The sequence below is a fragment of the Petaurus breviceps genome, unplaced genomic scaffold, assembly GCF_028583685.1.
Source record: "Petaurus breviceps papuanus isolate PSGF00001 unplaced genomic scaffold, PetGlider_PUasm1.0 91133, whole genome shotgun sequence".
Classification (NCBI taxonomy): Eukaryota; Metazoa; Chordata; class Mammalia; order Diprotodontia; family Petauridae; genus Petaurus; species Petaurus breviceps.
This window is the reverse complement of record NW_027187419.1, coordinates 37469202-37485081: the sequence shown is the minus strand read 5'-3', so window position 1 is coordinate 37485081 and position 15880 is coordinate 37469202. Positions and strand designations below refer to the sequence as shown.

Here is a 15880-nt window from a genome sequence, read left to right as displayed (position 1 = left end):
TTGAGATAATGCCAGAAGGACTGACTGAAGGAACTGGGAGTGTTTAGCCTGGAAGAGATGACTAGAAGGTAGGGAGAGGTGGATGTGATAATTGTTTTCATAAAGGCTATCACAGGAAAGATGTAATAAACTTGTTCTGCTTGGTCCCTAAAGGTAGTACTGGGAGAAGCAGAGAGAAGTCACAAGGAGGTAAATTTAGCACCAGTATAAGGAAAAACTTCCTCACAATTAGAATTTTAAAATGTAATGTGATACCTTTGGAGGTAGCTGGATGCTCCTCACTCGATGTCTTCAAACAAAGGCTGGATAATGATTTGTCAGGAAGACCTTGGGGTCTCTTTCTACTCTGATATTCTATAGCAATTAGGAGATGTGTGTTCAAGAGCTGGATCTGCCATTAACTAGCTGAAACATGACTATGAACAAATCACTTAAGTTCTCAATCTCAGAGTCAGTATATGAAAAATATTTTTTTATCCATACATTCATCCATTCATCTCTCGATTCATTCAACAAGCATTTATTAATCATCTGCTGTAACAAACACTATGCATCAAGAATGGATAGTAAATCACTTTCTAAACTGAAAAGTACTATTTAAATGTGAGCTATTATGAGTATCATCAAAGTTGTCAGGGCTAGCAGTCATAAAGTGGTACTATTCAGGGAAACATGCCATATTTTAGGTCTCCTAACTTTATTCTTAAAGGAAAATTCATGCTTCATTGTCATCCTGAAATTCTGAATGTCTTTAACATACATTCTAAGTACTCTAAAGTCCAACCTCATGGTATGGATACAAATTCTTTGAGGATCTCTTCTGGATAGAGAGCAAAGGTGGTTAAGATTTCCTTATTAAGTTTCTAACAATACCTTCCCCTAAAGCCCTTCTATACTTCTTCTCCCCACCTTAATTCTATCAGTACTTCAGTATTGGCTTTGATGGTAAGATCATAGTGGAGGGTGTCATAAGAGAACTTAGAAGGAAGTGCAGATGTTTCCTTATCTCATTATCTACAATCCAATTCTACCACTGGTCCACTACAGACAAACATATCATGTGGTGAATGAAGTGAAGAGACAGAGATAAAAATTAATATTAAAAAGTATAAAACCACTTTTATTTATAAAATCACAGAATTTTAGAATTATTGCCCAGGAGGGTATGGTACAAAAAAATAAGTTATCCATCTACCACATCAGGAAAACTGAAAAGCAAGATCCTGTTCTTAGAAAGAATCAGAAAAGCAGCCAGGAACTGAATGTGGGAGGCTTCTTTCTATCCCAGTAAACAATGCTAGAGGTCATCTAGTCCAGCTCCCTCATTTTATAGATAAAGAAACAGGTTCAGAAAGCTTAAGCCAAGGTCACTCGGTCAGTTAGTAGTCAAGCTAGAATTTGAACTTTGATTTTCTTACTTCCAAGGATGAGTACTTATTCTAGGATATCATGTTCTGTTTAAAAATAATCCAATGGAAAACACAACAACATCATCTTAAGAGACATTCAGAGTTAAGTGTAATGAACTTAATAAGTAGGCACAAAGTTGTTGCTGACCAAATATATCAAAGACAATATAAAGAATTTTGGAATTTTAGTAGAAAAAAATCATTCTTATTCAAATGTCCAACTGAAATGACAGCATACCCTCCAATTTTCGCAACAGACCCAAAATTAGTTTTTTTCTCAAGAGAAGAAAAAAATTTCTCTGAAATTCACCAACTCAGTTTTCTGAACTTTTCTTATGATGAAATCCAGGAAATGATAATCTATGTTAATCTGGGGAACTGGGAGAATTGATCTCCAAAGTTTTCATTTTCTTAAGTTTGTATTTTAGACTCCCAATTTAATCTGAACAAGTTCTGCCGCATTATAGTCGGGGAACATGGGCCCTAGGTTTCTTCCTGGAGGGCAGTTAGGTTCTCAATAATTTTCCAATACCATAAAAGCAAAACCGATAATAGTAAACCACAATCATGGTGCTGATACTCCAGCTAAGGATGAATTTGTGCTAAGCCTAGAATGGCAAGAAGCCCTAGTTGAGAAAACAGAATTCACTAGGCCTAGGTAAAGATTAACCCTACCCGGGTCCCACTACCAACTCAGCAAGTGACCACAGGCAAATCATAAGACCACACAAATACTGACTTTTAGAGCAGCAAGAGATTTTATAGAGCATGCAGTCCATATATTTTGAGTTAAGAAGAAAGGATATTGTAGAGCATCTCAAAATCAGTGCTTTGCACGGATAAGGTGCTTAATAAACATTTGCTGAATCAAACTGAAACAAAGGTCAAGAGAAGAATTCTTTAAGATTGGAGCTATGAGCATATAGGTTTCAAGTATTTCAACAGAAATGATCAATTAATTTGGTTAAAAAAATGGTCGTCAAAGAATAGTTTAAATTTTTTTTTCTGCCATCTACTACTAGATGTTTTGGCATCTATCAGATCCAGTTTAAATGTTTCATCATTAGGTGCTGACTAGCACATGGCTGGTTAGCTTACTTACCAGATAAAAACAGGTCAAGAAGCTGCCATGACAAACCAAGTTCATACCACAGAAGGGGGATTTTGATTTTATCTGCTCAGCAGGGAAACTGGTATTTCATTCACTGATTCAAAATGGGGACATTAGAAAATACCTGATTTATTTCAAGTTTAGTTTTGCTTTCTCAAATATTATTTCTTTCACACAGGGATTCTCAATAGACAGAGAAACTATTTACTTTTTCTTACGCCTTCTAAAGAAAAAAAAAAAGCAAATATAAACTCTATCTCCAAGGTTAATAGTCATGGAATTGGAGAAGAAGCAACATTTTAGGTTATGGGGTTTTTTTTTGTAATGTAGAAGATACAAATATTTGCAATGATAATGTGTTTCAAAATCCAAAGTCTCCTATGTCAGATTCTTATGTACAACTAGAAAAGAAAACAATAAGGATCGTTGCTGATATTCACTTGAACACCTGCCCCATCCAGATACTTTTATCTTTGGTCAGAAGAATGAAATTAAGCCAGTTCTGAACAGATCATGATGAGAATCTCTGAGAAAGAAATCTTCACAAAAACTCTTCTTGAGCAGCAGTAGAGTAGTCAGGAACAGCCTGACTGCTGACCTTTTAAAACAATAGCACCTGTGTGATTTACACGTAAGAGAAACTAGGTGTTTGGACTCCAATCTGCATTCTTGTCATAAGGCACAGTTTATCAGTCAAGGACTGACTTCCAAGAGAGTAGGTAGATACCTGTGGCAATCCCACTCCCTAGAATCATACACCTGATTAGCTGAATCCAAGGGTTGATCTGAAGTGTAGACTGAAGCCAGTTTTTTACTGCTACAGAATCTTCCAATTCCGCCTGCGTGCAGATGCAAAACTGTGGATGGCGAATCGCACCGATGAGTTACTTTCAGAAATCCCACAAGAGGAGATGACAGAATGTAGTGCTTGAGTGTATGCTGTAAACAAGAGTTTTCACAGTGATTAAAAGAAAGTTAACTTTCAGAATAGATTCCATACCCCAACCTTACTTACTAGTTCTGCTCCCCTGACTAGAAACACATCATCATAAAGTTAATAACAATCAGTCAATCCATCAATAAATAAATTGATTATCATCATTTAATCATTCAGTAGCTTCCTCCAGGAAACTCTCTAAGATTTTAAGTTGCAGAACAGATGTAAATCTGCATTGGTAGAAGGAGTTTTCTTGCATGGAGTTTCCTATGCCAATGAAATAAAAAAATTCCCCTCTCACCTCCAAGAGCTCAACCCCTGACCTTTAGTGCTTATGCAGTACTTTCAAGTCTGCAAAGGGTTTTACATCCATTATCTCATTACAATTTCTTAACAACCCATGGATCTAGGCACTTCAGGTATTTATTACCATTTTACACATGAGGAAACAGGTTGAGAGGTTAAGTGACTAGCTCATAGTCATACTATGGAAATCCATTAATATTAATTTTTCAAAGGGAGTAATTGAAATGATATTTAAATAATTTAAGTCACCAATATAAAAAACACTGAAAGTCTCTCATATACTCCAATGGAAGTATTTTACTAAAAGTACCTCACACATACACTATTTTAGGCCACAGAGATGAGTGCCTTTGTTGTTGAACAGGAGACAAGAATCTGTATAAGTATTTATCTGGTTCCTCAAGATCAGCGGGGAGCACTTCTAGCCAGCTAGGGTCCTTACCGATGGATTTTGTACTTTGCTAAATCATCTCAATAACCCAAACAAAATGGATGGTTTAAAACTTCCCTGCCCCTAAGAAGGAGGTTCAGACTTATGGGGGAATGTTGTATATTTCACATAAATGAGATTTTACTTTAACTAATATTTTATTGCAAGGGAGAATTTAAGGGTAGTGGTAGTGATTTTGGGAAATGATTGATGTTTTTTAAAAAGCAATTTTTTTATGGCCTAAGTTATAAAATAAACTTATTATTTAAAAAAAATTTACATGAAAAGTTTAATAGTATGTTCTGAATATAATAAATGATCAGTAAATGACATTAATGAACATTTGGATACTCCATAGATTGGGAATGGCTAGAGTTCTGTTCTATGTGGCTAGGTAAACATCTATTCCACCTTCCTTCTGTGTAACAAATGGATCTTGTTCATAAATTAAATAATAAGGACTGAATCTGAAAATAGTTTTCTAATATGAGAGAGTAAATAAAATGTCAGATACTAAGGTTAGGGAGAAATATGAATGATTTTTAACATGTCTTTAGCATGCCTCAGCTTTTTGCCATCAGATCTCATGTTTTCCTAAAAACACACCTTGATGGTTTTTGTAGAAGATACAATTATTGGCACAGGTATCAGGATGAGCATCCCAGAAATCAGAACCACAGCAGCACAATGGAGGTAAGTCAATATTATGCAGCCTCATCTTCTCTTGTATCTGGGCCCTTAAAGCTTCTATATATCTGTGAAAACCATAGCAATATTGGTCAGTCAGTCAGTCAGCCAGGAAACATTTATTAAACACTTACTATGTGTCAGTCCCTGACACATAGCAAGGATGGGTAAGGTGGACAAGGTACATAGAAAGTACTAGTGTGTGAATTAGAAGGCCTGATTTGATATTCTGATCTACTTTAGGTAACTTCCTGAGAGAAACATTTTGTGCCTTTGTACTTTCTCTTGCCCACTTACAATATGGGAAAAATAACATTTCCATGGGTCTTCAGAAATATTACAAAGTACTGTCTTCTCCATGACTTGTACTCTACTCTAGTCAAGACAAGTCAAGAAGCCTTTATTAAGAACATACTGTACTGGGGCAGCTAGGTGGCACAGTGAATAGAGCACCGGCCCTGGAGTCAGGAGGACCTGAGTTCAAATCCGACCTCAGTAACATAACGCAAAAAACTAGCCATGTGACCCTGGGCAAGTCACTTAATGCCAATTGCCCTACCTTCCCCCTCCAAAAAAGCAAAAAAAAAAACAAAAACAAAACCCATACTATATGTTAGGCACTATGCTTAGTGCTTGGGATACAAAGACAGAAACAAAGTCTCTTCTCTCAAGGACCTTAAATTCTAGTGGACAAGACAATATGTAAACAACTTGGCAGAAAAAAGATACATAAAGAATAGGTAGAAGGCATTAGCAGCTGTGGGAACCAGGAGAGACCTCCTAGAGCAGGTAAGATTTGAGCTGAGTCCTGAAAAAAGCTGGGGAAACTAAGATGGAGGGGAGGGGATAGAACATTCCAGATGTTGGAGACAGTTAGTACAAAAGCACAGAGATGGGAGATGGAGTCTCATACTCCAGGAACTTGCAAATGAGTCAATGTTGGTCTAGAGTGCTTAGAAAAAAGTAAAATGTAAGAAGGATGGAATAGTAGAAAGGCACTAGGTTATGAAGAGCTTTAAATGACAAATGACAGAGTTTTGATTTGATCCTTAAGGTAAAAGAAAGCCACTAGTCCTCACTGAATGGAAGTAAGGGTGTGGGGGTGATGTTTATACCCATGCATTAGAAGTCACCTTGGCAAGTGAATGGACAATGAACTGGAGTGTGGAGAGATCTGAGGCAGGGACAATTGGAAACCTATTGCAACAGTTCTAGGAAGAGGTGATGAGGGCCTAAAGTACGATTGTGGATATATGAGTGGGAAGAGGAAGTATATGAGAGATGTTGTAAAGTGTATGTGAAAGATGTGGTTAAGGGCAGGAACAAGACTTGATAAAGGATTGGATTATATGGGATGAATGAAAGTGAGGGGGTCAAGGATGACACTGAGGTTGTGAGCCTCAGTGACTGGGATGGGAATACCCTCTATAGTAATAAGGAACTTGGGAAGAGGGGGGAGTTTTTGAGGAAAGAAAACTGGTTCTGCTTTGGATGTATTGAGTTTGTGATGCCAACAAGAAAACCAACTCAAGACATCCAAAAGACATTTGATAAGGTGGGATTGGGGCTCAGGAGACTAGGGCTAGATATAAAGATATGGGAATAATCTACATAGAAATTATAACTGAACCCATGGGAGATGATATCACTAAGAAAAAGAAGGTAAAGTGTTGAGGAAACACAGATGGCTTCCTTTTTCCTTAAAAGGGAGAGAACTGCGCTTCTTTTAAGTTTGTAGTAAGCTTTGAACACTTCTCCTAAGGTACCTGATACATTCTCTGCTCCTCTGTTGCTTTTTAATAGCTGCTTCTCTCTTATCTTCCACTTGTAAATTAGCTAATATCTCACATGTCTTCTCCCCAGAATAAAGGTCTTCCTGATAGGTCATTCTCAGGATCCTCTGCTCCTCAATGCAACGCTGCTGTTCTTTCAATTTCTTAATTCTGGGGACAAAATACAAACACATTTGGGTAATTTGGTCAAACACATAGATTCAATTCCCTGGAATCATACTCCCCTTCAAAAAACAAGAGTCAAAGAATACAATGGACTGATCTTAGTCCTTAAGTAGGTAATTTGGGAATCTCTTTTACGAGAATAACTCTTTTGACAGTCTTTTACATACACCCTCAAGTTTTCAGAGGGAAATGAATAGTGATTATAATGAAGGTTGGTTTTTTTGCAAAGATTTTTGTATAATTTCTCAGACCAAGATCAACAATAAATGACATTCATATAAGGCTCACTAAGCGTAAACTTTAAGAACTTCATTTCATGTGACCCTCACCACAGTCCTGTGAGATAAACATAACAGGTATAATTATCTCCCTTTTACACACAAGGAAACTGAGGCTGAGAGAGACTAAGTTATTTGGCCATAGTTACACAACTAGTCAGGGTCAGTACTCAAGTAAACATCTTTTCTAACTACAAATCTGTCATGCTCTTCATTACACCACTTTGTCAGTCAACACATATTTACTGAGCACTTACTATAAGCAAGACAGTGTGCTAAGCACTGGGGACACAAAAGGCAGGCAAAAACAGTCCCTGTCCTAAAAAAACTTACTTTCTAATGGGGAAAACAACATTCACACAACTAGGTACATAAACGATATATACAAGAATAGAGGTAAAGTCATCTGAGGGAGGAGAAGGCAATACTGAATGCTGCAGAGACATCTAGAAAGATGAAGATTTTGAAAAAATCATTAGATCAGGCAATTATGAAATCTTTGGTAAGGGCACTAGGAAAGGGGAATTTTAGTTGAAGATGAGGTCAAAAGCCAAATTGCACAGGGTTTAGAAGACTGAGAGAAGGGGCGGCCAGGTAGCATAGCGAGTAGGAGCACCGGCTCCAGTGTCAGGATGACCTGGGGATCAAATCTGAGCTCCGACACTTAGCACCCACCCAGAAACACCTGGCCATGTAACCTTGAGCAAGTTACTTAACCCCGATTGCTCAAAAAAAAAAAAGACTGAGAGAACTAGAGGCACTGAGTGTAGATGGTTTTTTCAAGTAATTTAGCCAAGAACGGGAGAAGACAGAGAAGATGACAGATGTATTATCTGACATAGATGTGGAATATTGAGCCCAATGAGGTTTTTAAAAAAATTAATTTATTTGCTTACTTTTAGTTTACAAGATTCAGTTCCACAATCCCTTGAGTTTCAAATTTTCTCCCTTCTCCTTCTCCCCTGCCCCCGCCCCACCATGGCAGCATGCAATCAAGTATAGGATCTGCAAATACCTTCACATTAAACATTAGTCAGGTTATAAAGAAGGATTATAACCTATGGAATGAACAACGGGAAAGAGGAAACAAAACAAAACAAGAAAGAAAGCAGGTAGTTTGCTTCAATCTGCATTCAAATTCTATAGTTCTTTCTCTGGATGTGGATATCTCTTTCCATCATGAGTCTTTTGGAGTTGTCTTATAACCTTGCATTGCTGAGAGGAACCCAGTCTATCAAAGTTAGTCATCATACATATGATGTGTCTGTAATTGTGTACAGTTCTCCTGGTTCTGCTCTTCTCACTGAACATCAGTTTGTGTAAGTCTCTCCAGGTTATCATGAAGTCTGTCTGCTCATTTCTTATAGCACAATAGCATTCCATCACATTCATATACCACAACTGGGCATCCCCTTGATTTCCAATTCTTTGCCACCACAGAAAGAGCTGCTACGAATATTTTTGTACACGTGAATATTTTTGTACATACGGGGTTCTCTTCCCACTTCTACAATCTCTTTGGGATACAACCTTAGAAGTGGTATTTCTGGGTAAGTGAGGGTTTTTTAAGGGTGGAGGAGACATGGGTATATTTGTGAGCAGCATGCAAGGAGCCAGCAGGTATTAGGGAGAGCTTGAAGATGAGAAAGAGTGGGGATGATAGCAGGCGGAATCAGCTGGAAAAGATGAGAAGAGATGGAATCAAGGGTGCATATAGAGGGATTGGCCTTGGCAAGGAGAAGGACCACTTCTTCAGAAGAGTCAGGGGTGAAAGTGAAGATGACAGGGGAAGATGTTTGAGTGATATGATATGAAAAAAGTGGAGATTTATCACTAACTGGTCTAGGTTTTTTCAGAAAAGTATTGAGGTCCTCAGCTGACAGAGTAGGGGTGCAGTGGGAGGCTTAGAGAATAAGAGAGTTTGGAATACCTGCTGTAGTAAGTAGAACAGAGACTCAATTAGGAAGGTATAAAAGGATTGTCTTGATGAAGGGTGGATATAGTTGAAATTCTGGGACATAAACGTGTAGCAGACCTAACCAGCAAAGTTTCATGATTTTCTCTAGCTATGTTGAGTAGAAAGTGAACTTGGAGCAAAAGAGGTTAATGGTAGGAGTGATTCAGGTTTGGCATTTGGAAGAAGTGTTTGGAGAGGACAAGGAACCAAGTGATCTGAGTTAGAGTAGAGAGCTGAATTGGTTTACCAGTGGGAGGAGTGGAAAACCAATATACTCGCTTATAGTAATGAACCAATTCATCTTCTTTCAGGAAGAAAAGAGGGGTAGAGAGGATGGAGGTTATAAGGATGAATAACAGAGTAAGGAGTTGTAAAGCACAGGGAAAGACTGAATGATCAGATAAAGAAATTTTGGAGATCCTATAAACAAGGAAGTGAAACACTTGTGGTTGATGGAAAAATCAAGGACATGACCATTTCTGTGTGTAGCTGAGGTAGACTGGAGGAGCAGTCATGGGAATTGAGTAGACTGAGTAACTGGGAAGTTAAAAACTGGGAAGTTAAGAGTGCCTGAAAGATTATCAACAATATGATTCTTCCTTTCCTATTCCTCATCAAATCTAATTAGTTTCTAAGCCGTCAGTACTCTCTCTAAAACATATCTCCCACTTATATTTTCCCCTTTTCACTTCTACTACTACCACAGCACAGTTTAGTAACTCTGATACACTTAGCCTACAGTATTGTATATATACACCTGGAGGATTAGAAAGGGTCTCTTGAAGGAGTTGACACTTGTTGAGCCTTGAAGTCATCCAGTGGTTCTGAGAAGCAAAGGTGAGGAAAGAGAACATTCCCAGCATGAGGGACAGGCATACAAAGACATGGAAGCAGGGGAGAGAATGTTATAAACAGAGGAAGAAAGTAGGCTACCCTAGCTAAAGTGTAGAATGTATAAAGAATAATGTGTGATCAGCCTGGAAAGACAAGATGGTGTTAGATTATAAAGGTCTTTAAATGGCAAAAAGGATAGTATTTATATTATCCTAATGACAATGGGGAACTACTGAATCTTCTCAGGCACTGGCATGATCAGGTCTATACTTTAAGAAAATCAACTTGACAGTTGTTCCAGTATAGATTTAAAAGACAAGAGCAGTGAGACTGCTCAGAAGGCAATAGTTCAGGTAATTAGTGATGAGGGCCTGAGCTAAGATGTTCATCATTTTTCACCTAGAATACTAGGTAAAATAACATCCCTGTTTTCCCTGCTTCCAGTCTCTTCACTGTCCAACTTACTTCACATTCAAAGTAAAAAAAATCTTAAGTAGATACTCTAAATTGGTCTACTGAATAAAATACAATACAAACTTCTTAGTTTGACATGCAAGATCACTCACCACCCTTAAGTGTGACTCCATATCATACTTCTAACCTTACTTCAAAATGCATCCTTTTATACATTCCATATCTTCCTAGAACTGGACTACTTAACTCTCCTCTGATCTCACTGTATTCTTTCCAACCTCTGCCTTTATGCAAAGCAATTCTCATACCTGCAATGACTCCCTATATTCCATTTCAGCCTTTAGGTATTGTTCCTCTCTACCCCAAAGCCTTCATTCATCTTTCCAACTATAAATAATTCCTCTGTTCCTTGAATCTCTTATGGCCACTGTGTTTAACTTTACTTATTTTTTCAGTTGTTTTAAACTTTTAATATAATTATCTGTGTACATGTCTAAAAGGGACACAATATATAAGCTCTTTGAGGAGAGGTATTATGTAGCTGTTCATCTTCCTATTCCTACCACTCAGCACAGTGTCCTGGCACCTAATCAATGTTTGCTCTCCTTAGTTGGGGTTAGATGAACACACAGAAGGGATGACCTTACTTAATACTTTTTTCCAATTATAGCAATGTTCAGTGATTGCTTCATATCCATCTAATTCCTTTCCAGATAAATATAAGAATGTAATTTTTATGAAGCTCAAATTGGTATTTTGAGAAATTGACATAACAGCTTGAAGGCAGATCCTTCACCAAAAAACTTGGGTAATAAAACACTATCCCTCAAACTGATGAAACCAGTTATTCTGGAACAAATCAGTTGCTATTTTCTGAATTGCAATTATCAAGACTGCCCATGTTCACAAATAAGAGTTCTCCTAGAAATCCTGGCCATCTGTCTATTGATCCAGGTTGCTTTAGTTTAAGTTCAAGAGGAAAAATATATTTTGTTTTCTGACATTAACACATCCACAAATAGGGAGTCTGCCCTATTTGGGTTGTAACAACCAGGACCTAGAAAGAGCAGATGAATTTGGATATTGTTCTGGATGTAGGCTTAAGCTATCTTGGCCACTGTTACAGATCACTATTCATAACCATCTGTTTATTAGAGTGACAAGGACATTTTAAGTTTAGAATTATCTTCTGCATGCTCTCTTTCATCCTCTCTTGATTCAGTAACCTTTACTAAGCAACAATTATAAACCAGATCTAGGCAGTCTTCAAAAAATGGAAAAGATGGAGAACAAGAAGATAATTTAGCATACAGATCTGCAGCTTAATAAGAGTCTTTTTTTTTAATAAAGTGGTCCAAAAAAGACTCCAGTAACAACCATAATTTCATTCAACAAATTCTAAGCTTGATAATCAGAACAAAAGGTCAAGGGAGAAAAGAAGCTCATTGTTGCAACTTAGGCAAAAGGACTGTGTTTTATACAAGTTAAGGTCAATATCTGTATGTCAGGAAAATGAAAGATATAAAAGCTGTGAGGGAAAATATGCAAGGAGGAAACATGAGAGATGCCAAAAAGGACACAGAGAAGGAAGAAATACAAATGCTGAATTATTTTAAATTATACAGCACCTTTCCTTTTAGAGTTCAATACATACAAGAATAGCAAGAAAATAGAAGGGGGAAACTGAAAGAACACAGAATTTAAAAGATCCACCCAAGATACTAGGTGGAGGAAAGCTCTCAGGCTGTATCTTTAAGGAATACAACAGATATTGAGAGTCTGATAAATCTACATATACCTAGGGCATAATCTAAATACAGTATATAAGCATCTTATATCCTGAAGGAATATGAAAAAGTAGTTAAAGAGAAAGTGTGTCCCTAAGGTATTTGTGGGGAGGATAAAGAGGGAGAATTATGAATTTAGCTGAATATACTTCTTTTCCTTATGGAAAAAAGCAAGGGAACACTTAAATAACATTGGAAGGGAAGAACATTCACTGATTGGCCACTGTTAGCTACCAGAGAAAACTTGTAGTGACGGTGTTAAAGTAAAAAATTAAGATGAAGAATTAGACTGAGGAAAATTTAACATTTAATAAGTAATTTTCTAGTTTCACTGTTTTTCATACCTCAAAACTCCAAACCCTGGTGTGATATTTATGCAATATCCTGAAGAGACAGAGAATACTGTATAGAACTGCGATGTCTGCCATGACCATACCTTTGTCCCCTTCAAGAAGCTAATAGAGATACTCCTCGAAACCTTGTAATCCAGGGAATTAAAAACCAAAAACCACAGTTTCAATGAAAAATATGGATCTCATCTAAGCAAGACTCTGTTATGCCTCTTATCTTTTACTACCAATACCTTTTCCCTCCTCTCACTTGGAACAAATGACCTAAGTATTAATTTCACTAAGGAGACTGAGGCAATTTGACATAAGTTGCCTCAGTTCTCTTCTTCCATTCTTCAATATTATCGCCCTATCTTTCCTTTTTTATAGGATATGAGAAATCTTGACTACTATGATTTAACTGTGCCCCCAGTCTCATTCCTTCCCACATCCTCTAGGTCCTTGGCTCTCATGGATTTTCAATGTTCCCCTCAGCACTGGCTTTCCCATCTATCTTAAAAAAGTCTAAAGTTTCTCAAACCCTATTAAAAAACAACAACTCTACTTAGTCCATCTATTTACCATTACACCTTTTTCTATAAACATCTTTAAAAATATGTCTAAATCTGATTGTTTTGCTGTCTCTCCAATCCTTTGCACTAGGGTTTCCCTTTCCACTTTGTTGCAAACTGTCCTCTCAAAGTTAACCAATGAACTCCTGAGCTCCAAATCTAATAGCCTTTTAATAGTCTTCATCTTCAATGATGTCTCATCATCCCTTCCTGCTGGTTATTCTTTCTGGCTAAAGCTTTGCAGACACCATACTTTCCTGGTTCTTCTGCTACCTCTAATGACTCCTTTGCTGGCTCTTCTTTCTCTCTTCCTAAATCTTGAGTGCTCTTCCAAGAACCTGCTTTAACTCTATTTTTTTTTTTAATTCAGGATTTTCTCCCTTGGCAATCTCATTTACTCTGATGACATCAAATACTATATTTACATAAATGACCCCCCCCCAAGCTATTTTTCCAGTCCAGACTGAATCCTGATGGGGACATGTAAGAAAAAGTCACAGTGAGTCATTTTTCTGTCCCAAGTCAGTATAGAGAATGAGACAAAGAGGTCTATGGACACTGGAGAACTGATTTATCCAGAAGACCCATGCATGGAGCATTCCAAGGCAGGAAGAGGATATATATCAAGGTACCCCCAAATTCAACAGGGACAGGGAACAACTCATTGCTTTGTAATCCACTACCAAGTTCTGGGTCACAGATTCAGGGAGGACTTAGAAAGTCCTGGGTCCTTCCCTGAACCCAAATGAAGGTCCTGAGCAGGGTTATCAAGAGAGAAGTAGATTTGGATTTAGAAGCAAGCAGAAGTAGTGATGTTCACATCCCAAGCGTAGAGTAGGGCCTTAGTTCCAGCATCTAGCCCAGTTTAGCCTCCAGAAGAATAACCAGGGCAGAAATCAGATCATAGAGAAGTCAAAATTTCTGTCACTCTGCAGTAGCAGTTTTTTTCAGGCAACTGAGAGTGGTTAAGTCTAGCAGCACTCTACTGCTGTCCAGAACCAAACCTAAGTCAGGAACTTGTAGAATTCAGACATGGGGGCTGGGGGAGCAATCACACTTTGCCCTGGATTAGACCACTTTGGGAGCACTAAAAACTCACAAGACCCCAGCCTGAGCTGTCCCTGAGATTGTAGGAAAACACAACAGTCAATCTTACAAGAAAGCAGCAAGAAGATAAACCTAGATCTTCCCTTCAAGATGTTTGCAAAGCCTGCATCAAATATGAAATCAGGAAGTAGGCTGAATGAAAAAACAAAAAACAAAAAAAGAATCCTATCATAAAAAGCTTTTATGGTGACAAGGATGCTCAAGACACAAACACAGAATAGAATATCCCCAAAACATCTACAAGCAAAGAGTCAAAGAAAATGGAAGCTTAGGCACAAATTCACCTAGAAATCTTGGAAAGAAAGTAAGAGTTAAGAAGAAAAATTTCTGTCAGTGAAATGAGAGAGCAAGAGGAAAAATATAGAAAAGAAATGAGAATTACAAAAGAAAGAATTGGAAAGGGAATTAAAGGAAATCAATGGCACAAGAAGTATAAAATATTGCCCAAGGAACCAACTTTGTGAAAATGAGAATGAGCCCAAAAGAAGCCAACTACTCCATGATACAAGAAATATTAAAATAGTCAAAAAACTGGTAAAAAAAAATAGAAAACATAAGGTATCTCACAGTAAAAACAATGAACATGTAAAACAGATCAAGAAGAAAAAAATTTAAGAATATTTAGACTATCTGAACTACATGACCAAAACAAGATCTTAGGTATCTTATTTCAAAAAACGTTAAAATTGCCCAGATCTCTTAAGAACAGGAGGCAAAGAGAAATAGAATTCATCAGTTACTTTTTAAGAAAAACTTCTAAATAAAAATTTCCAGGAACATTATATCCAAAATCAAGAGATTCCAGATCAAAGAAAAAATAGGGCAAGCAGCCAGGAAAAGGTAGCAAGGAAGAAATGAGAATCATATATCATTTAGCAGTCACTACCACAAAAGGGTAGAGAGACTGAAATATATATATTTATATATATGAAATACATATTATATACATTATATAATATATTTATATATCACTGTATACACTATACATAAACATGACAAATATAAAATAAATATATTATATATAAAATATATACACATATATAATATATAGAAGGTAAAAGAAAAAGTTTAATGCTATAGGTGAAAAATGAACCTTTAATGAAACAGAAGATTTCTAATGTCTCTAAGCATTCATAATAAAAAGACCAGAGCTGCAAAGAAACTCTGAAGTTCAAACACAGGAGTTAAGAGAAATATAAAAAAGTAAATACAAATAAAAAATAAGGAACTAATATAATTGGCTTATATTCTAATATGGGAGATGATACATGTGTCTCTACATCATCAGAGGTTTACTGGAGTCTAATTAGACAGAAGGCCTGGAAGTGGTTCTATTACATCTTGATGGTCTTAAGAGAAGAATGGAAAGAAAAGGGAGGAATGCATTAGGCACAGTGGTGGGGTGGGGTGGGGGGAATGGAAGGTAAGGTTAGAGAAAATTATCTCACATAGGGTTTTTGAGTAGATATCTATACAAACAACAAAGAGAAGGCCCATGGGGAGAGATTGGCTGACAACTGAAACTCTTATTTGAACTGGTCAAAGGAGGGAAGAAAAAAAATACACACAATATACCCACATGGGTACAAAAATAAATCTCACTCAAAGAAAGGGGTAACAAAGGTAAGAAGGGATAAAGAAGAATTAGTGGGAGGGTAAATTAAAGAAAGGGTAGCCAAGTGACACAGTGAATAGAGTGCCAGACCTGGAGTCAGAAAAGCCTCATATTTGTTAGTTCAAATCCAGTTTTAGACACTTACAAGC

At 37.1% G+C, this 15880-nt stretch overlaps 1 protein-coding gene across 4 annotated transcripts in view; it reads right to left on the bottom strand.

Moving 5' to 3' along the window:
* Positions 1-1093: 1093 nt before the first annotated feature.
* Positions 1094-15880, bottom strand: part of CCDC15 (coiled-coil domain containing 15) — a 57271-nt gene continuing 42484 nt past the window's right edge. For all 4 annotated transcript variants that reach the window (XM_069080290.1, XM_069080292.1, XM_069080291.1 and 1 more), the window contains 3 exons: positions 6647-6823; positions 4800-4948; positions 1094-3459 (listed from right to left, as the gene is read on the bottom strand). In XM_069080290.1, coding sequence (XP_068936391.1) covers positions 3338-3459; positions 4800-4948; positions 6647-6823 — 448 coding nt within the window. In that variant the 3' untranslated portion in view covers positions 1094-3337. The remainder of the gene's footprint in view (positions 3460-4799; positions 4949-6646; positions 6824-15880) is intronic.